Here is a 25,986-nt window from a genome sequence, read left to right on the forward strand (position 1 = left end):
CAGATGGAACAGAATTCCCTTTAACAGATTTTTCACCTGTAAAATGAAATCCTTAACAGTCCTATGAGTGTTAACACCATGCTTCATCATCTGCACGAGGAGCTTCGTGTCACTTGGCATCACATCACTGAACTATGGGATAGGGAAGTTTAGACAGATTATAGTATATAGAATATCTTCTTTTCTACAACTAATTTTCAGCAGCTTTGAACCGGGCTTCTGACGCATGTGTGTGGTTCATCAGTTCGCATCAGTGTAAGCAGCTCCTGCCTCCTCTAGGCTCTCTTCCCACTCAAGGCTTGTAGCATCTCCCCAGCCTCTTAGGTAGGAGAATTGTCTACCCTTTTCTTCGTCCCCCAGACCTTCTATTCTGAAATAATTCAGACATACAGAAGAGTACACTGAACATCCCGCCAATGTCTAGGTTGTTTTTTCCTTTTGAATTAGGCATGGGAGGGTGAGTTGCAGACACCATGACCCTTCGTTCGCAAATATTTCAGCGTCTTTTCTGCCAGGAGCAAAAACATTCTCTTACTGATGGCTGTGTAATTATCACACCCAGGAAAGCCAGCCTGGTTACAAGCCGGTATCCAGCACAGGGTTCACCGTCGAGTAGTATCATCCTTTATTTACTTCTCCCTGGCTCATGATCCAGTCAGAGACCACACACTGATTTAGTTGGCATGACTCTAGTCTCATTTTTTTGTTTCTTTTTCCTTTCCTTCTCTCTCTCTCCACTCTCTCTTTCCCTTTTTTCCCTTTTCACGACATTGACATATTCTTAGATCCTGGCTAGTTCTTCTGTTATCTGCTCTGACAGCAAACATAGCTAATGGAATAGGGGGGTTGCCTCTGAACGTTTAGCTTTTCTTCTTTTTTTTTCCTATTAGCCTCCATGATTTCATAGTTTGCCAGGAAGCCTATAATAAGATGCTGTATACTTCTAGGATGCATAAAATTCAGGATTTTTTTTTCCTGAAAATCTTTGTCCTGATAGATTCTCCCAAAGGTTTACTCCTTGGGGCATTCCTGGGACTGATAAATAGAGCTAGAGGAGGTGCTAGTGGTAAAGAACCCACCTGCCAATGCAGGAGATGTAAGACATGTGTTCAGTCCCTAGGTCGGGAAGATCCCCTGGAGGAGGGCATGGCAACCCACTCCAGTATTACTGCCTGGAGAATTCCATAGTTAGAGGAACCTGGCAGGCTAACGTCCGTAAGTTTGCAGAGTTGGACACGGCTAAAGTGACTTAGCATGCATGCACTTTAAATAGAATAACATGTGTCTCTAGGAATTGCTTTTGATATTCACAAGCCTTATTCCACCAAATTCCCTGTCCATACCAATAATGAATGCCTAGCTGGCATTTCCTAGAGTTTTGTTGGTTCAGGCCAGTTGCTTTGTTTCTCAGCAACAGAGCTTTCAAGTAAGAACTAATCTTTTACATAAAGAAATTAGTAGATCTCTTTTGGGGTCATAGGAGCTGTTCACTCATGAAATTAATGTTTTTTTATCACTATCACTGATTACTCTTAAGGTTTCAGTAATATGAAAAAGTTTGGCATTCCATGTAATCTCTCTTGTCTTGGGAGTAAATTTTAGGATAGGTTAGAAAAGACCGAGTTTCAGTATGGGGACAGTGGTCTAAAATGAATAGATTTATATGCTTTAGCCTTTTAACATTAATATTTGTTGTTGTTCAGTCACTGAGTATTATCTAACTGTTTGCAGTCCTATGGACTGCAGCACACCAGGCTTTCCTGACCTTCACTATCTTCTGGAGTTTGCTTAAACTCATATCCATTGAATTAGTGATGCCATGCAGCCATCTCATCCTCTGTTGTCCCCTTCTCCTCCTGCCTTCAATCTTTCCCAGCATCAGAGTCTTTTTCAATGAATTGGCTCTTCGTATCAGGTGGCCAAAGTATTGGAGCTTTAGCAATATTAATATACTTTTCTTAAAAGCTATAAACAAGAGAAAGACATATTCAGAGTTAAAATTAGGGGGAAATCTTTCTCCTGTCAAGATCCTCGCCGGATCCCCCCCCACACACACACACATAGTTACATATATATATCTTTCTGTTTTCATAGTCTTTTCCACTGTGGTTTATCACAGGATATTGAGTGTAGTTCCCTGTGCTGTTTATACATTTATATATAGTAGTCTGCATCTGCTGATCCCAGACTCCCAGTCCTCTGCCCTTCGGCAGCCACAGGTCTGTTCCTCATGTTTCTGTTTTGTAGCTAAGTTCACTGTCTTATTTTAGAGTCCACATGTAAGTGATATCATGTGGTGTGTGTCCTCTTTCTGACTTACATGATAAATCTCCAGATCCATCCATGTTGCTAAAGGACAGTGATTGTTTTAAAACGTGACTGCCATGTCTGCTTCATGCCTGCAGACATCTCTTCTCCACAGACTGTCTTTAAATTTCAAAAGTAGCTGCTACCTTAGAAGACAGGAAGTCACAGATAGCAGTGGGCAGCAATGAGATGGCAGTAAAAATGGACTCAGTTATCTGGTGTGTAGCTCTTCAACTTGTCAGAAGGTAGTTTCTTTCACTTAAGAATGGGAGCTTTTTCCAGCCACAGGCAAGCATACGATTTATCCAAGGAAATTTTGCCTCACAATAAAACAGAGAAAATGAAGTCATATAAGCTTCCTGAGACGTTAAGAAATATGGTCTCTATTCCTCTGCAGATAACACACTAATTATCACAAAAGGTGTTGGTTATCATTTAAGGGGGAAATATTATGTTGACATAATACATAATTTCAGCATCTGTTGTACCTTACTTTGGATTGTAAATCTAGACTAATGGGCCTGTGGAACTGTTTAGACCTTTCCTTATTAGATCCCATTGTCTCTTACAAAAGCTTGAATATGAAAGATTTAGTTGATTGGGGCATTTTGCATTTAATAACGCTTCCATTCTGAAACTAGGGTTTACTAAAATGTCTCCCATATGTCGAGTAATTTCATTTAATTCACCAAGCAGTCCTGCAAAATACTGTTTTTTCCCCTCACAGATGAGGAAGCTGAGGCTGAGAGAGGTTAGATGATAGGTGCAAGGTGACAGAGCTGCTGAGTAGATTTCAGCTGAGTAGGGAAGATTTCGGCGAAGGTCTTTCTGACTCAGTTTTGCCCAACTTGTCAATCAGTAAATGCCTTCTCAAGATGAGGTTAATTGCCAACTAGTAACTATTGAGACTGTTATGGGAGCAAGGAATGGAGGCTGGTTAACCTGCACACCCAGTCTTGTTTTTCACTGGCTGTCAAGCGTTCTCAAACCTCCTCTCTAACCAAGTCTTCAGGTCTTCACCCTAGAGTGAGGCCCAAGGACCCGAGGCTGCGTCCCATGAGAGGTCTTTTTCCCCTAGGCTGGAGGTAGCCCTGGAGTTTTCCTCTTTCCTACCAGCGCAGAGGTGAGTGTCGGGTCCTAGTACCCAGTGGTCCGAGGCACAGCAGGGAGAGAGTCCTCCGGTGTCAGAGGCCAGGCTGGTCGAGGCTGCCCTCCCCAGCCCCACTCACTAGTGGTAGAGGTGGGCACCAGCCCGAGGCCACCTGACCGTGCCAGGGGGCGGAAGCTGGCGGAGAATGGGATCCCAAGTGAGGAGAGTGGACACTCAGGAGGTCTGTCCTTGCCCTCTATCCTGACCAGTCCTGGGTTGCGGAACTGCTTTGGAGGGCAAGAGAATAGAGAGGTGCCCTGGAGCTGAGGGACCGACTTGTCAGACCACACCCCTCCTCTTTGAACAAGAATTGTTTCCTGGGATAAGTGTTTGATTGTTTTTCTTCCTCTTTTGTGAAAGAGGGATTTAAATAAAAGAGAAATTGTAGCATTCTCTTTCTCCTTTTCCTGAGGCAACACCCCTTATGTGTAAAGAACATATATGTTTATGTGGGTATATTTAGATAAATATTTAGTATCTGCATAAAGCTGGTAACTCTTTCTTTTATTTTTGGCCATTCTGTGTGGCCTGGGGGGTTTTAGTTTCCCAACCAGATGTTGAACCCAGGCCCTTGGCACTGAGAGCGATGAGTCCTAACCACTAGACTACAAAGGAATTCCCAAAGCTGGTATCTTTTGATGGTAAAAGTCCACTTTTTAAAAAAAATTTCTTAGCAGTTTCAGCATGCTTAGTCATCAGACCTTGAAGTGTTTGTTTTGGGTGATGATAGAAGAGCTCAGTGGTGAGAAAGAATGTGGGGGTGAGGCAGTGGGGAGCAGCTTTCTCTACCGTAATGAAAATTTATCTGTGTGGGAACTTTTGCTTTGAATATGAATCAGAGAGAGTTCGTGCTTTGAGACAAATTTATGGTTAGCAGTAAAATAAAGACCCGTTTTTAGTGCCTTATTTTTACTTAGTAAATCTTAATTACTTTCTCTCTATAAATTAAAGCATTTACGGTGCTATATCTTAATCATCCATCAGGTTTGTCACATGTAACATTAATTTCATAGAATAATTGCCGCTTGGGCTTTTCATAAGGCGTCACCTCAGAGTCTTTGTTTGAATGCGCCAGAGGAGCGGCCAACCGAATTTTCAGTGAGTTATGCTAGTTTTGCATGTTGCCGCAGTTTTTTAGGAGGTCCTGGTAACCATTGGACTGACTTTGCGTATCACAGCGCCGTGGGCTCACCAGTTGAGGGTTAAGAGAGGAAGGAGAGAGATGGCGTGAACTGCAGGCTCTTTTGAAGAGTGGAGTTTTACCCCTTTGAAGTGCATCACAAATATTTCCTGGCGTAGGTCCCCAAGACTGACTTCAGTGAGTAGATTTCTTTGTAATCAGTGGAATTTCACATAAATGTGCTAAAATCCTAGGCAGTATTTTTATCGACTTGAGTAAGGTATGCAGTCTTTTTTGTTCCATTATCTTCATAGCAAATCCTTTCCTAATGGTTAATGTCACCTTAGAGTTCTGTCCAGCCCACGTTGAGTTATCACAGATGCTCCTTACGCATTAGTGACATTTCATAATTCTTGGCTCCCAGTATGTGAAAAAGGAGTCAACAAGACCTTCTTTTTTGTTGTTGATTGGGCAGACTTGAGAGTGACATCATTTGATCAGTTAGATATTTTATCAAAAGAAGAAGACACAGAAGTGAATCAGACATGGATGTGGCTCGCTGTGTGGTCACGGCCCGCGTTCCCGAGAGCCTCCGCTCACCATTCCCCTGCTCTTTAGGGCGTCCTGGGGTGGGGGGCATGCTGCTCCCACAGGCTGGTCTTCCTGGTGTCCCCTCATGCCTCCCCTGCTAGCTGGCTTTTGACTGGTTAGGCGGGAGGCTTGGATGAGAGACTGGCGCTGGGAGGAAAGCAGCAACAGAGAGCCTCTCCTTCCCTTTTCCCTCCGGCAGCATCTCTGGTAGTGCAGGGGTCACGCCCGTGGCTCCTGCCATGGAGACGGGTCCACCGGGTTTCCAGCATCCTTGGTGCCCTCCCCCTGCTGCCAGTAACGCTGCCCCCCGCCAACCCCGCCCCTCCCTCCCTGGGGCATGAGCGGCTTCTTGCCGCTGAGAATCTTCTCAGTTGCCTCTTTGACATCCTAGCCCGTCTGTCATCTGTGTAATAAAGTCTCTGCATTAAATCGCGTCTGTTCTACATACTGAGTGGTTTCTTTTTTCCTAACACATATTTTCTAAAACAGTTTTGCTTTTATTTCCTAGCTTATGGAGTTTGGGATGTTGATAAAAGGGATGCTAAATTATTCACTACCTCAGTTAATGTTTAATCAGCTGGCATGGCGTTTAGATAATAGGGCAAAGAAGATAAAGTGACTTGACTGCCCTCAGGGAGCTCAGTCTGGCTGGGGAGCCAGTGCTTTTCCAGAGGGCAGGGACCTGAAAAGGAGGGATGCCTACAGGGGAGTCTTGCCAGGTGCCAGGATCTTGCTCAAGTGGATGAGGAGGAATGGTGTTCCCAGCAGAAGCAGCAGCTTGTGCAAAAGCATGTCATGTGTCTGGCTGTATGAGCGTCTCTTGGGTTAGAGCTAAGCCAGAAAGGTGATCGGGTCCGAACCTCGAAGAGCCTTGAAGGCTCCATCAAGCACTTGGTGTTTATCCTTTTGGTGATGGGGAGGCAGGAGAAAGGTTTTAACAGGGGAGTTACGTGAACGGATTTATCCTTTAGAAGAATCAGTTAGTACAGAGGCAAGAGTCCAGAGCTAATTGTGGAGATGGAGAAACGTGGCCAGGTGATTAGTGCAGAAGTCTTGCTTGGAGGGGAGCATGTTTGAATGGAAGCCTGAATTAAATTGGAGGATTTAGGAGGAGGGAAATAATCAAGACATACTAAAAAGTAGGATGTGAATTCCTTGATCATTTATTTTAGGTGTATTGGGAGTTGTGGTTAAAAGAATGATTGTTATACTCATGTTGCAGGAAGGCGACCCCTTCCAGGGCCCGAAACTGGGCTCTTGTCTAACACTTGGAAATGAATTGTCCGAGGAGACACATGTGCTGACAAAGCAAGAGATTTTATTGGGAAAGGGCGCCCGGGTGGAGAGCAGTAGGGTAAGGGAACCCAGGAGAACTGCTCTGCCGCGTGGCTCGCAGTCTCGGGTTTAATGATGATGGGATTAGTTTCCCCGTGGTCTTTGATCAATCATTCTAATTCAGAGTCTTTCCTGGTGGCGCACGCATCGCTCAGCCAAGATGGATGCTAGCGAGAGGGATGCTGGGAAGTGGACGGACACGCGGTGTCTCCTTTCTATCTTTCCCGAACTCCTCCGGTTGGTGGTGGCTTATTAGTTCTGTATTCCTTATCAGGACCTCCTGTCATAACAACTCATGCAAATGGTTACTATGGTGCCTGGCCAGGGTGGGCGGTTCCAGTCAGTGTGCTTCCCCTAACAACTCCCCGCTGAGAGACTTCATACTCAAGATACTTCTTGGGAATTGGGGCGGAGGTCTCTTTCTTCTGTAACTTCTTCCTGCTGTGCATGGGCATAGGCCTGCCTAGCAGAACAGAAGTCTCTCTTTACCTGATCTAAGTTGGGGTGTTCCACATCTGAAACTAGCTTCCACCTTTGTAGTAACAGCAATTTAGTTGGAAACTGTTGGCTCCTCTCAGAGATGAAATAGACAAGGGCCAAACAGGGGACCTAACAGGATGGTCATCTCTGGTCCCGGAAACGGAAGGCAACATTTGGGGTGAGGGTTGCAGGGTTTGTGACTTTAGCAATTGTTTGAATCCACCCTTTGGAACTCAGGGAAGGTCAAGGAGGCTGAATGAAGCCTATATCCTACAGATAAGAAATGGAGAACACAGAACAGATCTCTACTCCAGAGCCCCACAGAGTCCTGCCCAGTTTTAATTTAGGGAACTAGGCAACTATGACTGTGATAAGTTCCTGTCAAAATGGGGCATAGGACTGCCTCAGCTTGGAGAATAGACACTGAATTGGAAGTATTCCTGAGTTCCAAGTCCTAGATCTGAGCCTTGTATGATTAAAATCTCAATCCCTTGGTCTGCCATTTTGGTGTAACAGACCCAATTAGAAGTAGCTGGAGGAGGGATAACTGGAATTTTGTAGACAAAATAAATCTCATTTCTTTTTAGAAGATTAGGCCTGAAACCCAGACTGGACCTGGCACTTCAAGGAGACTTGTAGCCAGGTAGCCAGTTGCCTAGTTTTATAAAAAGTAAGGTTGCAGTTACTAGCTTCCAGCAGACATTGTTTTGAGAATGGTGGCATCCAAGCCTGACACGACTCAGAAAACTCAAGTATTTAGCAGTGTAAGGTCTAATCTGAAAGTACACCCATAGCATCACCTAGTTATTTCCCAGGATATCTGAACCATAGCTACTCTGCTGCTGCTGCTAAGTCGCTTCAGTTGTGTCCGAGTCTATGTGACCCCATAGACGGCAGCCCACCAGGCTCCCCCGTCCCTGGGATTCTCCAGGCAAGAACACTGGAGTGGGTTGCCATTTCCTTCTCCAGTGCATGAAAGTGAAGTCGCTCAGTCGTATCCGACTCCTAGCGACCCCATGGACTGCAGCCCACCAGGCTCCTCTGTCCATGGGATTCTCCAGGCAAGAGTACTGGAGTGGGGTGCCATAGCTACTCTATTTTGACTTTTAATTGTAAACTTTTCCTTAACAGTCAAAGCAGATTTCACCATTAATGATGTCAGTGTTTCTCTAGGTGTGAGAAGATGCAAGAATTGGGACTCATAAAATCTTCTCTGGAAAAGATCTAACTGTCTGAAGGCCTGTTCTGCCAGTTTTTCCCAGAGCACAGAGTGCCTCATTTGTGATTTTCACCCTGAACCCCTTTCAGAGGAATTGAAGGTCAGCAGTTGCAACGGCCATGATTTAATTTTTGTAGATGTAGATGGCAAGTGTCAGTCTTCAGTTGGCAGAGCCCCTTTTTGCTCATAAACTTGACCCTGATTTTGAGGGGGGCATTTCATGACTATTTTATCCCATGGTGCTGAGAATGTCCATTCTCAGGTTTGGCAGAGAGTTTGTTGACAGGCCACTCAATATGCTGTTACTGGACTAGGCCATAAAACAGTATCCAAAATTCTCTGGACCACCTCTTACTAGCCTCTTGGTCCAGGAAAATATTCCCTCTTGTTGCTTCTTCCTGTATCTAGAGTTAACACTGTTACCATCATCGATCTCATAATGGGACTATATATTATTCTATTAGAGGCCTCAGACACACATTTGACAGTGTAAGAGATAGCAATTTTGTAAAACAGGTGAAATACAAATAACATAGCCAGCACTATTAGTAAAGTCACAAGTAAGACTTAAGTTAAGAGCTTCCATTAGATGTAGCCCAGTAAATCTCAGGTCATCTGACTTAGTCTGCTCTGTAGAGTCTTTATCTTCCAGGGAAATTATATATTGACACCGTCTATAAGGCACATAGCCCCGTTTTCTAGTGTTACTAGATTGATTGTCCTTAGTATGATTTAATTGTTTCTAACACAGAGGAGACTTTAAGCCTAAATTACCATAGCTGGTGTTATCTATATATATCCATCCCATAATTGTTGGAAATTTTTTCCTCCTTTGCTGAAACTTTTCTTGTTGCTCTGATTGAGCTTGAGTAATAGTTCAGTTCAGTTCAGTCACTCAGTCATGTCCGACTCTCTGCGACCCCATGAATTGTAGCACGCCAGGCCTCCCTGTCTGTCCATCACCAACTCCCAGAGTTCACTCAAACTCATGTCCATTGAGTTGGTGATGCCATCCAGCTATCTCATCCTCCGTCGTCCCCTTTTCCTCCTGCCCCCAATCCCTCCCAGAGTCTTTTCCAATGAGTCAACTCTTTGCATCAGGTGGCCAAAGTACTGGAGTTTCAGCCCCAGCATCATTCCTTCCAAAGAACACCCAGGGCTGATCTCCTTTAGAATGGACTGGTTGGATTTCCTTGCAGTCCAAGGGACTCTCAAGAGTCTTCTCCAATACCACAGTTCAAAAGCATCAATTCTTCGGTGCTCAACTTTCTTCACAGTCCAACTCTCACATCCATACATGACCACTGGAAAAACCATAGCCTTGACTAGACGGACCTTTGTTGGCAAAGTAATGTCTCTGCTTTTGAATATGCTATCTAGGTTGGTCATAACTTTTTTCCAAGGAGCAAGTGTCTTTTAATTTCATGGCTGCAGTCACCATCTGCAGTGATTTTGGAGCCCCAAAAAAAATGAAGTCTGACACTGTTTCCACTGTTTCCCCATCTATTTCCCATGAAGTGATGGAACCGGATCCCATGATCTGCGTTTTCTGAATGTTGAGCTTTAAGCCAACTTTTTCACTCTCCACTTTCACTTTCATCAAGAGGCTTTTTAGTTCCTCTTCACTTTCTGCTGTAAGGGTGGTGTCATCTGCATATCTGAGGTTATTGATAGAAAAAAGCTCAAATTTATGGCCAGAGTCAGGGCAGGCATTATTAATTGGCCTGGTGTGGGGATCCCATCTAGTAATATCACAGTGACCTGAATATGACTATAATTTTTTTTTAAGTAAATTTTCTCAGGGCCAACCAGTTAGAGTCTTTTAATAGAGAAATTTACCAAGGTAACCCAGAACTAAACACAAGTAATTGGCCACGAACCCAACAATTGAATTGATTTCTAAAACTAGCATAGAATCAGGCCTATGATAGAAAAGCATTTGATTTATATGCAAAGGTGTAAGAAGTCAAGAAAACATAAATGATCATAGGAATTAGGTCCAGCATCTTGGGCAAGCTGTCTACCTCTGATGTCATTGTCTTCTCATCCTGGTTTAGTGTAGTTTTTCCTGCTTGAGCATCATTTTAAGGTGAGATCAGGTCAGCTGTCTTTTCTATAGACCAATCCAGTGTAGGGGCCTTTGTAAGTGGGAATTAATCTAAGAGTTAATTTCCCTTCAGTTTCATTGTGCATGAGCTAGTTAAGAGTACCTGATAAAAAAGTCCTTCCATCCAGGTTGGAGACAGTCCCTTAAATTACGTCTTTTTCCAGTCCTGGTTGCAGGTCATGAGGCATCTGATCTTCATCCAAAGATAGATTACTGAGAGAAGCTTCAGAAACAAACTTAGGGTGTTCTTTAAGAATTCAATTAAATTTTACATTAATATCATGTAACAGCAAAGAACTAAGAGATGAGTCTTACTAGATGCAGACCTCCATTAACAAACTGGGATTTAACATTTTTTGAAATATCTTTTCCTCGCTAAAGTTACCCTCATTTTTATAAAATATAACCAAATTAAGGCTAGTTTGTTTGCAAAATAGATCTGTTCTCACTAATTTTGGTCTGATGATTTATATAACCATAATTGATCATAGAGTTTTCATTTTGCTGAAACATTTAGAGTCTCAGACTGCACTTTTAAAATAAAACAGAGCTGGGAAACTCTCACCAAAGGCTTATCACAGATATTGCCTAACAAATCTAGGTGAATTCTTCCATTTTTAAGGTCTCAAAAATTTCTTGAGATTTTTGTACCTGTGAGATAACCTTTCTAACTCATTTGATAAACTTACTGGAAACCTAAGAATTTCCAATTTTTGGAGGAGTCAGATAGAAAATATAATTGTTTTGTTTATAATGTTTAATTTTACCAAAGTATTGTCATAATTAGTTTGAGAGGAAGGTTTTCCCTACTCCCTGAAAACCCATAATTTTTCAGATAGAAACCATAAAAGTTATAAGCATATTCGCTGGTTCATTTAGTCCTTCTGTTAACTTTTGTGAAGTCATCAGGTTTTCCATTAGAATACCAGGACATATCAGAATGTTAAGAACTCCATATAACTTCTAGGATATCTGTATTAGTAATTTTACCATACATTATAACCAGAGCAGATTTATTACTCATTTGATCATCTTTTTCATGTAATTTAACCAACCAAATAAACACAGTTTAATATCTCTCTTTGGGATGTTTCAGGGGCCCTCTGAAGCACCCCAAAGTTAGCTAGAGGTCAAAAGAACTTCAAAGGATTCTATTTAGGAAGTTTTCTCGAAAAGATCAATTAAAAGGGTTTAGAACATTTGGTCTGATTTAGTCAGTGTTGGTGGGTGCATCACTTAGCTTGTTGATATGTCACAATGGGCATAAATACCCAGGCTCAAGGTCTAGTGAAGGTCAGCGCCGCCATCTTGGACCTAGTTGACTCTAGCCAGTTTTCTTATGGCTGTGTCATTCCTAACAAAATCCATTTATCTAACTAATTGTAATCCAGTTTTAGAAAATCCTGATTATGCATAACTCTTTTTAGTATTTTTTCATACCTCTTTCTTTTTTTTTTTTTTTTTTTTTTACTGAAAACACTTCCTACTTTCCTTTAGCAACCAAGAACTAACTTTTATATTAGCATTTTATAGATTGGTGAGTATAAATACCAGTGATAATTTCCAAAACCCTTGCTTTCTTAGAACATTTTAGGATGGCACCAAACATTGTTCATTTATAGTCCCAAATCTCTTTAGTTTCTCTGTAAAAGGAAATTAGTGTTTAGTAGTAAATATTTCAAAATCTTATTTTATTTGGAAATGACCTAACTATTCAGTAGACTTCCAACATTTAGCACACTTGGCACAACCCTTAGAAATTTAAGTTACACCAATCTGGAGAGACTATTTTAGACAGATATTTCTAAAGAATAATTATTCTTAATAGAGTTTATGTAAAAGCTCATATCTCATTTACATTTTTTAGAAGTTTCTTCACTCAAGGTAATTTCCTTATTGACAATCTTGTAACAGATATAATATTTAGCTTATATTAAACCTAGGTACAATGAAAATATTCTACTTAATGTTAATTACTCTAAGACATGTCTGTATTAGATCAACAAACAAACATTAATATCAGGTATTTAATACTGAATATTTCCCAGTTCACATGAACCTGGAATTTATTGTTTAATTTAGAATTATTTGATTTGTAAGCGCTTACCTTTTTTTAAGCCAAATAAATAGAGCTCATTTACAAATTAACCTCAAAAATATTACCCAGAGACAAAGACATACCAAGACATATTTAGACAGACACAGTGCAAGATCTAGCTTCATTTTCTAAGTTTAGTCATGAATTAGATATTACAATATAAAATTTACTAGTTTATTAAAAAACAGTTGAAATAAATAAAACTAAAAATTTTAAAGTCTTTTCCATCAGTCTCAGGAGTTAGAGATAGTCTAGATAAGTGTTCCTGAGAGCCCTGGTCTCAAGGCACAGGGAAAGAAAATCAAGTTCTAACAAAATGGCGGCAGGTCTAAACCAAATGGTGGCCAAAAAGCAAAATGGCCATCAAAAATCGCAACACAGAACACAGAGTTAAAACACACACATATAAACCTGGCAGTCCTCATCAGACACTCCTTAAATACAAGAATACAGTCTCTCAGAAAACCTCCTATAGAGACAGAGAACTTCGGATCCAAGTACTAACATCAAAGATTTCAAAGGGAGGAAAGGAAGCCAGGTTGAAAGAAGAAGGGGGAGGAGGCAGGAGAAGGGGGCAAAAGGGGTGGCCTTACAGATGTCTCCTGCCACCTACAGACACCCAGGCGTTATGGGACTTTACCCTGGGCCTCTAGAGAAGGGAAGACTGGAACTCAGCCCTACCAGAAATTAGACCAGACCAGAACCACAATTCGAGTTCTCTGCCAAGAGGAGGTAATCAGCCTCCAATCCTCAGCTCAGGCTGAGGGCCTTTGACCGGATTCCTGCGTCCAGGACCAGGGGACTAGAAAAACGGGGAAGGATAGGAAGGGTTAAGGAGAGGAAAGAGAGAGGGTAGGGGAGAGAGGTCAATAAAGTCTCTTGTTCCTAACCAGTTGGGGCACTCTGGCCAGTTGTCCACGTCAGGAGGAGACCAGGGACAAAACGGTCCCAGTTGCGGCCGCTGGGTCTGGTCCATTGGCAGGCAAGCTGGCCCCTGAGTACCCCGAGTGGTCAGGATGTCAGTCTCAGCGAAGAAGAGTCCCACCAGAGTCACCATTTGTTGCAGGAAGGCGGACCCCTTACAGGGCCCGAAACTGGGCTCTTGTCTAACACTTGGAAATGAATTGTCCGAGGAGACACATGTGCTGACAAAGCAAGAGATTTTATTGGGAAAGGGCACCCGGGTGGAGAGCAGTAGGGTAAGGGAACCCAGGAGAACTGCTCTGCTGTGTGGCTCACAGTCTCAGGTTTTATGGTGATCGGATTAGTTTCCCGGTGGTCTTTGGCCGATCATTCTAATTCAGAGTCTTTCCTGGTGGACCACGCATCACTCAGCCAAGATGGATGCTGGCGAGGGGGATTTTGGGAAGTGGACGGACACGCGGTGTCTCCTTACCACCTTTCCTGGACTCTTCGTGTTGGTGGTGGCTTATGAGTTCCACGTTCCTTATCAGGACCTCCTGTCATAAAGCAGCTCATGCCAGTGGTCACTGCGGCGCCTGGCCGGGCGGGCGGTTCCAGTCGGTGTGCTCCCCTAACACTCAGGGGTCAGGAGATGTCTGGTTAGGCCAAGTAAGTCTTAAGCGGTGCCTGGCCGGGCGGGCGGTTCCAGTCGGTGTGCTCCCCTAACACTCAGGGGTCAGGAGATGTCTGGTTAGGCCAAGTAAGTCTTAAGCGGTGCCTGGCCGGGCGGGCGGCTCCAGTCAGTGTGCTTCCCTAACACTCACGGGTCAGGAGATGTCTGGTTAGGCCAAGTAAGTCTTAAGCGGCGCCTGGCCAGGCGGGCAGCTCCAGTCAGTGTGCTTCCCTAACACTCACGGGTCAGGAGATGTCTGGTTAGGCCAAGTAAGTCTTAAGCGGCGCCTGGCCGGGCGGGCGGCTCCAGTCACTGTGCTTCCCTGACACTCACGGGTCAGGAGATGTCTGGTTAGGCCAAGTAAGTCTCAAGACTGGAAGCCTGCTTCTCACATTGGGCTCTCAGCCTGTCCTTGGAAGTCTCATGATGCTTCTGCTGCCTTCTGCGCTGGATGTGTTTTAGATTGCACACAAGTTACGGTTGCAGCTCTGCTTATTTTGCAAACAAGTGAAACAAGTGATAATCCCTTTAAAAGCCATTCACTGTCTCCTCAGCCTGTATCCTTTTCCTGGCTGTGACATGCCCTGTCTCTCTCTTCTGGACATGACATATTGACTGTCTCATCTCCTCCGTCCACCTCTCATGGGTTTCTTAACTGCCAATTAAAGAATCAGCTTTTTACTTATGTGATAAATCGTTTCATGGGTACTTGTGTCTAAAGGTTTTGAAAGTCCAATGATAACATATGCTGCTTGAGAAAAACTCTAGGTCCACTCCCTCTCCAGCCGCCACATGCCAAAGCCACTGTGTAAAACACATGTGTACGGAGTGTTTTACAAAATTCAGAGAATACAGTGCTCACCTTTTTAGAGTTAGACATCTGAAAACAAGCCTGTGCACGTAGAAAAACTGGCAGGAAGAAAATTGCTAGAAACAGTATCTGCCTCTCTGGAAGGGTTTGGTTTGAGCTGCTGCTAGAGAATTATGGCTCAGTGTTAGCGGGCTTGAGTGCCCACACTCATGCGCCTCCTTCTTTGAAGATTTACGGTAAGAGTGTAGTTGAGAGTCTGGGCTCTGGGGTCTGATGTCCTGCTACTTAGTCACCTGTGGCAAGTTACGTAACCTCTGTGCTTTCCTTCCTTATCTGTAAGATGACAATCACGGTGGTACCTGCCCTAGGACTGCCGAGGGGATTGCCTGGCACGTGCGTGTGGTGTGCCCAGCCCACCTCCTGACATAAAGAGCATGCAGCCAGCACTTGCCATCGATGGTTCCCGAAGCCAGAGTGAGCTGTGCTCAGGCTCCGTGGAGAGAGCTGTGCTTTGTGAGTGCCAAGGAGCATTGGTTTCCTTCCATAGGGAAGCTGCTGTGGTTACCCATGAGCCCTTCTGTAGTCTACTTTATGTGAATTGCAAAGAAAATTCTGAAACTTGCATCTTCAGGACACGTTAGTCTTCGGAGTTTTTTCATTCCTCTTTGATCTTGTCACATGTGATTGGTCATGGCTTCAGGGCACTTCCAGAAATACATCTGAAGGCCAGTGGGTGGAGGTAACAGCCTAGAGGAGAGGTGTTTCGGCCTCTCTGAGACCCACCCTGGATGCCCATCCCCTCCCTCTTCACTGGAGCTCAGCGCACATTCCTGAGCACCACTGCCTTTCGTTCTCTGTGCGGCTCCAGGTCCAAGGGGGAACAGGCAGTGCCCATTCTCATGGAACCTAGTTCGGGGCAATACATGCACACACATCTGACCCACCGTGGTGCAAGCACAAATGGACGCTTGTGGAAGGTCAGCAAGGCACATGGGAAGAAGAGTAAGGAAAGTTGCCCAGACTTGGTGACATCTCTGTAGATTGTGAATAAGAATAGGGCAGTCAGCAGTCAGCATTGTTTGTATAGGAGAACTGGACCGGGGAGCCGAGGGCGGGTTGTGTGTGTGTGTGAGAGAGATAGGAGATGGAATTGAAGATGGAAGCCAGCGCTAGACCATGCAGCAGAGGACGGGGTGCGGGGTGGGGGTGTGTGTGTGTGTGTGTGTGTGTGTGTGTGTTAGGGGATGGAATTGAAGATGGAGGCCAGCGCTAGAATGTGGCAGAGGCTGGCCTTTCCCGTGTGTGTGTGTGTGTGTTAGGAGATGGAATTGAAGATGGAGGCCAGCGCTAGACCATGCAGCAGAGGACAGGGTGTGTGTGTGTGTGTGTGTGTGTGTGTTAGGGGATGGAATTGAAGATGGAGGCCAGCGCTAGACCGTGGCAGGGGCTGGCCTTTCCCGTGTGTGTGTGTGTGTGTGTGTGTTAGGAGATGGAACTGAAGATGGAGGCCAGTGCTAGACCCTGGCAGAGGCTGGCCTTTCCTGTGTGCGTGTGTGTGCGTGTGTGTGTGTGTGTGTGTGTGTGTTAGGAGATGGAACTGAAGATGGAGGCCAGCGCTAGACCGTGGCAGAGGCTGGCCTTTCCCGTGTAGACATGGCGGTCACCAAGTGATTTTAGGCCGCAGGACGCTGTAGGGTTTGAGCCTTTATCAGGACCGTGCTCATGGGGATGACGCACTTGGAGAGGGTGGAGGCCATGCCGGCAGGCTCACGTCCCCAGCGCACGTTCCTTGAGGCCAGCGGCAGCGTCCTGTGTGGCTCGGCACCCCTCAAGCCTAGAACTGTCTGTATAGACACTGAAGGCACCGTGTGAGATAAAGACAGCCCCAGCTGAAGTTTCCAATTCTGCATCCTCTCCTCAGAACATGCTGACCTGGACCTCCATCTGTCACAAGCAGCTTGAGTGGATTGTAATAAATTCTTTTTTCTTGGCATTCTTTTAACTGGCTCTCTCTGTTTACTAGCCCCTCTGTGCAACTGTAGTGTGGTGATGATGCATGCTTATAACCCTGACCCTGAAGTGCTCCAGGCCTTCTAAATCATCAAGAAAAGATTAAAGTATATTCAATACTGCTGTAATGTTTATGTGTTTTACCGCATTCTTATCCTTTGGAAATTGATGATGGTTTATCAAGTGCCCAGGTACTCGTGCGCACACGGGGAGAGTGAGTCTGTGATCACCCGTGGCTCTCCACTCCCCCACAGCACCAGGCACGGGGTGTTTATTAGCAACACATGCTCAGAAAGAAGCAAGCAAAACAGACCTGGGTGCTCTCCAGGCCTAGAAAGAGGGAGCAGGTTGGTCCCAAAGGGGCAGACTGGGCAGAGACGAGAGAGAATGCGGTGGTTAGAGAAGAGTGGGGTGGAAAAGCAAGAACTGACAGGCGGCCAGTCCAGCAGTCTCCAGGCACGCCACGCTGCTGCCCAGCCCCAGAGGGGCGAGCCTTGGGGCAGGACCCCAGCTTCAGGTTCTCGTGCGCCTTGGCCCAGATCAGATCTGCAGGCTTGAATTTGGCAGGATTCTCCACCAGCTCTATTTATATTGTGGTAACAACTGTTCAGTAAAACGCCAAACATTAGCAAGTAAAAACATCGATAATTAGAGCATCCTGTGTCTCCCCACCCCGGCGCCCCCAGCACACACACATCTTTTCATGAAAACCATTATTACTTAAGAGCTGACAATATTACTTGGCCCAAAATGAAGAGCTCTGAATAGAAGCTGTGAGACAGCTCCATTTTGTAACCTGGCTTCCAAAACCAGGCCTGGGAGGATGTTTTTAGGAGGGAGGTTTGCTGTTGGCTTTTTCTTTGGTGGGGGGGGGGGGGGGGGGGGGCTGAGGGGGGTTGTATGTTGCAGCAAGCAGAGATACCTCTCACGTTTTCTTACACAGGTTTGCATTTAGACTCTGTCTGATCAACAAGTCCCACCCGTGTCTGGGTGCCTGGTCCCCACACCACGGGGATTCTGTCTGTCACCCTCTGGGCTCGGGCACGTGTGGACTCGAGCTGGCTTTATCATTTGCCTGCTCTGAGGTCTGGGCGAGTCTCTTGGTCTTTCTGGGTCTTTATTCTTTTTCTGATACGTTGAAATAGTACAAATTGCTTCTTTACAGAGTTGCTGTGAGGTGGAAATAAAATGGCGATTGTGAAAAACCTTAGCCGGAAAGCCTTACACAGATAAAAACATACTAAATGCACTAAAGAACCTCATAAATATTCTAATGAAAAACAGAAACATATTGCAGAGCAAGCGCAGTCCTCAAAACTTCCCCTGAAGCAGAGTGGGGAAAAGGGACTGTTTATTGAATTCCTGCCCTAGAGGGGCTGTGATTGTAGCCAGCTGTGACTGCCCACTCTGCATGGTGGACGGTAACTCGCTCTCTCTCCCTGAGATGGGGAACTGTGGCTTCCAGGCCTGCAGCTGTACAGACACACAGCGCAAGAGGGGTGAGGGCCTGTCTGACTCCACATCTCAATACATTTTTTCCTTATCTCTAGTTGTCCACCTTAATCCGGCCACTTACCCACCCAGATTTCCGAAAGCTGTTTGCTTCCTTTGGAGCTGGAAAATATGCTAGCCCTTCCTTGGTCTTATGCTCCTGAAAGCTGAACAGGGTGGGATCCAAAAGGAACTCGGGAGCCCCAGGGGCAGGAGGTGAAGGGGAAGCGTGCCCAGGCCCGCCTTCTGGGGGCTCAGCTGGGCCTGGACCCGAAGCAGGAGGCAGGCGCGCGGCACTTCCCAGCCCTGGGGGAGATGGCTGCAGCCCTGTCGGTTCCAGAAGCGCATTCTCTCTGTGTCTCCGTGTTTCCCAGCCTCACCGAGGTTGTTTGGAGGGCTGCTTCTCCAATCCTCCTCCAGGAGTCAGTGCCTCTGTGTGTTCTGAGCAGCTTCTTGTTCTGCTAGCAGTGGGATGAGACTAAGGTATTCCTTATAGTTCTCTCTCTCCTGAGCTTTGCTGGGACCCTCTGTGTTAACTTTGATGTCGTGTCAGGTGTCAGGGGAAAGGACTCCAGACGAGGCAGTTATTAAGTGCCCACCACCACCATGACTTTTTAATCAACTTTGCCCAATTTGGGCTTTGCTGGTGGCTCAGATGGTAAAGAATCCACCTGCAGTGAGGGAGACCTGGGTTCAGTCCCTGGGTTGGGAAGATCCCCTGGAAAAGGGAACAGCTACCCGCTGCAGTATTCTTGCCTAGAGAATCACATGGACAGAGGAGCCTGGCGGGCTACAGGCCATAGGGTCACAGAGAGTCCGACACAACTTTCACTCACTTCCCCAATTCCAGACACACTGAGTTGGCTTGTGAGCTGAGCTGCCCATAAGAAGAACCAGAGCTCATACCTGTTGAAGGGTGAGATCGCAGGTCCAGGGAGGATGTCCACAGGGAAGCATAATTGCTCAGACGGTGAGTGTCCTGTCCCCGCAGGTCCTCAACAGGCGGTGCGTGGAAGCAGCCGTGATGACCGGCCTAGCCCTGGACTGTCACATCAACAGGAAGTCCTTGTTTGACCGGAAGCACTACTTCTATGCAGACCTCCCTGTGAGTACACTGTCTGTCTGTCCATCCCTGTACCCAGAGCCAGGACTTGGCTGTGGGGGGTGCTGCGTGCATCCTCAGCCAGAGCTCAGTCCAGCCCTGCGGAGGGCCCTGCCTGGCTGATGAAGCCAGTTCCCTGCAATGTAGACCAGATCGGACGCGGGGTCCTGATTGCCAGCTCCAACCAGGAGCCTCGTGCTTCTGGGGGCTCGTTTGTAATTGACCACAGAGGGGAGGCAGTCTGCGTTCTCAGGCTCAGCCCAGCTGTGGGGTTTGGTGCTAATCGCCATGTAGGACAGAAGCCACCTCCGTGCAGTGGTCAATGCATCCTGTGGCTCGGAGGACAGGGAGAGCACCCCTCTGTCAAGTCGGGATTCCCAGTAATAGACCATCTCCTCTGCAGACATGCCTGCCGTCCCCAAGGGCCGCGTAAGTGGACAGTAGTAAGCGGAAACATGAACCAGAAGCCTGGATGGATGACAGTTTTTGGCAAAGCAGTAAACCCGATATTAACCTGCCTTCTCCTTAAAATTAGAAAGTTTTTTTTCTTTATGAGAAAAGCCAGTGTGAACTGGAGCCAATTTTTCATAGTATTGAACTGAACCAAAACTGTAATGTTGAGTGGGTTTCCCAAATGATGTTTGATTTGCTCTGAGCCTCTGGTGGCGAGTGTGGCCCCGCTTGAGGTTCAGGCCGTCGGCAGTGCTGATTCTGTTTCACGTTATTCTCCCGGAACTGAAGGCGGGGGTGAGCTGCTTTCAGCAGGTGCACGCAGGAGTGGAATTAAATAAAAAGTGCAGCGGGAACCTGAATTCTCTAGTTGCTGCTATTTTTCCCCTCTGACTGCCAGCTTTTTAGCAAGTTCCACTGCCTGGTAGGGAAGAAATAATTAAACTGCATTATTCATCTTTTAAGAGCGATAACGAGTTTGGTTAAGGTGGGAGATGTAGCAGTAAGCAAGTGAAAAATGAGATGCTTTATTTTTTCTGGCTTTCTGATCTTTCTGGCCCAGGTAGCTCACATAATCTGGAGTTACTGTTGCCAAATATTACACGGGACATGCTTATACTAAAAAAGTGTTCGTTTTTATCTACACAGTTTATTCATATTATCACATTTTCACAGAGCATCTGTATTTTAGTTGGCAACCATTCCCAGAGTTTAATTTTTACAGATTAAGACTTGCTGTCTTAGCACAGAAAACAAGGTGGCCTAATGCAGTGGTTCTCAAAGTATGTTCCCCAGGCCACGAGCATCAGCGTCTCCTAGGAACGTGTCAGAAAATACAGATTCTCAGGCACCACCCCAGACCTGCAGAGTCAGAAACGCTTCAGGTGGGGTCAGAAGATCTGTGGTTTGACCGCCCTGCCAGGTGATTCTGATACAGCTTAAGCTTGAACAGGGCTGGCCAGGAAGCCAGGAACATAGACTGTGGAGCCAGGTCACCCGAGTTCAGATCCTAATGTTGAAGCTTACTGGCTCTGTGGCTTTGGCCATGGGGCCTTAGTCTCTCCATCCCTGTGCTCTGTTCCTGGGGCTCTGCTGAGAACTAAACGGTGTGGAGCGCCGGGAACAGTGGGGGTGCTGCGCCAGTGTCATCCCCGGTTCTTCGCCGAGTCTAACCTGCCCTGTCTTCAGTGTACGTGCATCTGAAAGGAGCCCTTCCTGCCCGCTCAGAAGGTGGTGAGGGAGCGCTGGCGACACCCATCCGTGTTTCAGCACTCCATGCTTCCTGTTAGGGGAGCGTGAGTGTCACCGCATCTTCTGGCTCGAGGAACAAGGGAAGTTTTTTCAGGGAGGGCATCTGACATGATCAGTTAGCTCAGAGCGCAGGAGCAAAACCAGCCTCGCAGCGCTGGCAGCTGCTGGCGGCTGCGCTGAGATGCGGTGGCAGGGTGCTTAGCCAGCGCTCCCAGTAAGAGGGTCTGTCAGGAGCCCAGTAAGCAGATGCAGGGCTGAGCTAATGAGCTAAGTGGAAACAGCAGGCTCTTTTCTCAGAGGCTGCAGACAGAGAGATGACTGTTAGTCCCCAGAATGGTACTCCGCAGGGAAGAGCGAGGATCTGTGTGCTTTACTGCTTCATTATTGGGGGCGTGGGGACGGGGGACTCAGAGAAGTCAGGAGAGGCCAGGCTAGATTATGGCCGCAGCGCATAGACTAATCTTTCGGCTCGTTTTCCTTTTTTTGTTGTGCTCATATTGTGTTTTTAAGTAAGCTTGTAGTTTTAGGACATTAAAAGGAGTGATCAACTGGTTCCCAGCTTTGACTTACAGACTAGTGACTCTGGCCCCCATTTGCCTGCAGGCGGGCTACCAGATTACCCAGCAGAGGCTACCGATCGCTGTGAACGGGAGCTTGGCGTACAGCGTCTGTGTGGGGAGGAAGCCAAGTCAGGTGGTCACCAGGACCGTGAGGGTGAAGCAGATCCAGCTGGAGCAGGACAGTGGCAAAAGCCTGCACGACGACCTGCGGTCCCAGACGCTCATTGACCTGAACAGGGCAGGTAGGCTTGGGGATGCTCGTCTTCCTTCCTGCCACGGCCCATCCCCTCCGGGGTTTTCCCAAACCAGGTGAGGAAAAGGCCCCGGAGGTTGACAGATGGGTCAGGATATCAACATTGGTGTTGGTGGAGCTGATTAGCGAGCCAGGTGGGGACTATGCTTTCTGTGGACTGGCTTCTAACCCACGACTAAACTGAGATCCACGTCACTACCTAGTCAGGGACCAAGCAGCTTGGTGTCGGAAGCAGACATTAAAAGAACCGAAGTTAAAAATTCAGAAGTGAGGGTAAAGAGAAGTGAGTCGGAGCCCATCAATGAGTGTGCACGCTCAGTCGCTCAGTGTCCCACTCTGCAGCCCCATGGACTGTGGCCCGCCGGGCTCCTCTGTCCATGGAGTTCTCCAGGCAAGAATCCTGGAGTGGGTAGCCACGCCCTCCTCCAGGGGACTTTCCTGACCCCGGGATCAGACCTGACGTCTCCTGCATTGCAGGCAGATTCTGTACCACTGAGCCACTCAGGAAGCCCGTCAGTGGCGCAGGGTTTTCCTAAAACTCTAGCCTGATGTGCCTGGGGACCGAAACTAGAGAGGTCCGGTCAGGCTGACCCTGTCTTTCTGGTAGGGATCGGCCTTCTGGAAGTGGTCCTGGAGCCGGACATGTCCTGTGGAGAAGAGGCGGCCACAGCCGTCAGGGAGCTGCAGCTGATTCTTCAGGCCTTGGGGACCAGCCAGGCAAACATGGCAGGTAAAAGCCGCAGAAGAAGCTCGCTCCTCTCCCCCTTCTCCCTCTCTGCTTCTGTGCTCTCTTCTCACTGGAGTGTATCCTCTACATTAGCTATAGTGGGATTGTTTATATCTTTTCTCAGCCTTTTCTCCCTCAGGGTGTTTTCTGCCCCTTAGAATTCCCATGGATTCTTTTCTGAGCCCCTGACCAAAAATAAACGCACAAACAGCAGCCCTACAGAGGCAACTGAGCCCTAGAGTGTGAGATTAGAAGTTGAGGGACCAGAGGCGTCCTCCTGCTTCTTGCATCAGGATGCTGTGAGAATTAATAAAATAATGTGTTTGAACAGCTTCATCAGCCTCAGAGAGAAGACAGCGTATTTATCCAGAGTAGCCCTTAGCTTGTGAGTTCTGTGTGGACAGTGCTTAATTGCCAGTTAATGCTTTTCCTTTGGGTCTTTTTCTTTTCTGCCTTTTATACAAAGTTTTCATCCAGGTAAAACTGAAGCCAAATTGTATCAACTGCAAACCAAGACTATGATTTCACAAAACTTTAACTGTGAGATAAAGTTAAATGCATTTATAATTTAAATTATATTTCTTAGATATACATAATAGAAATGTAATAGGGAGTTAAACAAAAGAAACTGTGCAAATTTGGGATCAAGGAAACTATACATTTTAAGTGTTTGCCGATTGGATATAAAGGTCACAAGTTTCGGTCAGTTTCTTTATTGCCCCTCCTGTCACTGCTCTGCCCATCCTTATATCCCCATGCTCTGCCCCTCCTGTCACTGCTCTGCCCATCCTTATATCCCCATGCTTGTCTCTTCTGTGGTTTCCCTCTATTTTCTGTTCTCAGGGTCTTTTAAAAAACTGCCACTCACAGAGCACTCCCTGACAGTGTAGAGAAAGGGAGCAAGTTCTTCGTCTGCAATGGGTTAATCCACTGGTCTGTACGTTGGTGTGTTAGTCTAGATTTTTCAGAGAAACAGAATAAATATGTGTATGTGTGTGTGAGAGAGAGAGATATAAAGAGATTAACTATAAGGAATTAGCTCATGTGATTGTGGAGGCTGAGATGTCATCAAGATTTACAGTCAGCAAGCAGCAGGAGAGCCAATAGTATTATTGTTCCAGCTTGAGACTGAAGGCCTGAGAATCAGGACAACCAGGGGTGTACATTCCAATCTGAGCCCGAGTCCAAGGCAAGACTGCTATCCCAGCTCCAAGGCAGTCAAGCAGAGACAGCAGATTTCCCCTGATGCTGAAAACTCAGCCTCTGCACCAGTGCTAAATCAAATCTCAGAGAAAGAGTTTTGGGTGAAATAGAAAAGAATAGCTTGATTTTTTTTTGCCAGGCAAACAGGTGAAACTGTGTAATTCAGACTGGGACTTGTGCCCACAACCTGGCTATAACCCTGACTGCGACTTGAACCCACGCAGCCAGGGACTCAAAATCTGGCGAAAACCCACAGTGTTCCAACTAAGATCACACACCTTGTTTTAGTACTTAATGAAGGTTACCTGTTCTAAGTCACTCAATCATGTCTGACTCTTTGTGACCCCATGGATTGTAGCCCGCCAGGCTCCTCTGTCAACAGGGATTCTCCAGGCAAAAATACTGGAGCGGGTTGCCATGCCCCCCTCCAGGGGTCTTCCCAACCCAGGGTTTGAACCCAGGTCTCCCACATTGCAGGCGGATTCTTTACCATCTGAGCCACCAGGGAAGCCCAATGAAGATTAAGATTTAGGTTCTTGATGTCTCGTTGCAGAAAGAATTCCGTGAGAGATAAAGTGATAGGTGAGAAGCGGATTTATTTAGAGAGAAACACATTCCACAGACAGGCTGTAGACCATCTCATGAGGTGAGAGGGGCCTTGAAATATGGTATAGTTAGCTTTTATGAGCTGGGTAATTTCATAGGCTAATGACTGGGAGGATTATTCCAACTGTTTTGGGGAAGGGATGGAGATTTCCAGGAATTGGGGCACTGCTCACTTTTTGGTCTTTGATGATGAGCCTGGGAACTGTCCTGGCACCTGTGGTTGTGTAACTTAGCTTGCTCCTGTTTTACAGTGAGCATACACTGAGGCTCAGGGATAGTGGAAGTCAGCTTGCCCACCATCTTGGACCTATTTGGTTCTAATCAGTTTATGTTGACTTCTCAGGCTACGTCACTCTTTCAAGGGTTGTACCCTCCCTGTTTCAGGTGGATCCATGCCCCTCAACACTGTGTGTCCCAACCTGGGAGGATTTGGTGAAGAGTTTTACACCAGTGATTGAAGGGTGGGGTTGCTGGCAAAGAGCTGGGTGTGTGCAGGGCCTTGCTCCTTGAATCTAGCCTCAGGTGATCTCCTGATGAGCTTCTGTGGTTCTCAAGGTTATCAGTCTCATCACGTGGACCACAGCCTTGTCTGACTCAGTGAAACTATGAGCCATGCACTGTAGGGCTGCCCAAGATGGACAGGTCATACTGGAGAGTTCTGACAAAATGTGGTCCACTGGAGAAGGAAATGGTAAACCACTTCAGTATTCCTGCCTTGAGAACCCCATGAACAGTATGAAAAGGCAAAAGATAGGACACTGAAAGATGAACTCCCCCAGTTGGTAGGTGCCCAATATGCTACCAGAGATCAGTGGAGAAATAACTCCAGAAAGAATGAAGAGATGGAGCCAAAGCAAAAACAACACCCACTTGTGGATTGACTGGTGATAGAAGCAAGGTCCGATGCTGTAAAGAGCAGTACTGCATAGGAACCTGGAATGCTAGGTCCATGAATCAAGGCAAATTGGAAGTGGTCAAACAGGAGATGGCAAGAGTGAACATTGACATTCTAGGAATCAGTGAACTAAGATGGACTGGAATGGGTGAACATAATTCAGATAGCCATTATATCTACAACTGTGGGCTAGAATCCCTTAGAAGAAATGGAGTAGCCATCATAGTCAACAAAACAGTCCAAAATGCAGTAATTGGATGCAGTCTCAAAACTGACAGAATGATCTTTGTTCATCTCCAAGGCAAACCATTCAATATCATGGTAATCCAAGTCTATGCCCCAACCAGTAACACTGAAGAAGCTGAAGTTGAACGGTTCTATGAAGACCTACAAGACCTTCTAGAACTAACACCCAAAAAAGATGTCCTTTTCATTATAGGGGACTGGAATGCAAAAGTAGGAAGTCAGGGAACACCTGGAGTAACAGGCAAATTTGGCCTTGGAGTACAGAATGAAGCAGGGCAAACAAAGACTAATAGAGTTCTGCCAAGAGAAGGCACTGGTCATAGCAAACACCCTCTTCCAACAACACAAGAAAATACTCTACACGTGGACATCACCAGATGGTCAACACCAAAATCAGA

At 46.3% G+C, this 25,986-nt stretch overlaps 1 protein-coding gene across 5 annotated transcripts in view; it reads left to right on the forward strand.

Annotated features, from left to right (window-relative positions):
- The window catches only part of GATB (glutamyl-tRNA amidotransferase subunit B), a 119,784-nt gene that overhangs the window by 26,146 nt on the left and 67,652 nt on the right, over positions 1–25,986 (forward strand). For all 5 annotated transcript variants that reach the window (XR_008703593.1, XR_008703594.1, XM_055550638.1 and 2 more), the window contains exons 3-5: positions 19,287–19,400; positions 21,702–21,900; positions 22,519–22,641. Coding sequence is in view for 3 of the 5 variants with exons in the window: in XM_055550638.1 (XP_055406613.1) it covers positions 19,287–19,400; positions 21,702–21,900; positions 22,519–22,641 (436 nt within the window). In the remaining 2 variants the exon portion in view is untranslated. The remainder of the gene's footprint in view (positions 1–19,286; positions 19,401–21,701; positions 21,901–22,518; positions 22,642–25,986) is intronic.

Source organism: Bubalus kerabau, chromosome 16, assembly GCF_029407905.1.
Source record: "Bubalus kerabau isolate K-KA32 ecotype Philippines breed swamp buffalo chromosome 16, PCC_UOA_SB_1v2, whole genome shotgun sequence".
NCBI classification, from domain to species: Eukaryota; Metazoa; Chordata; class Mammalia; order Artiodactyla; family Bovidae; genus Bubalus; species Bubalus kerabau.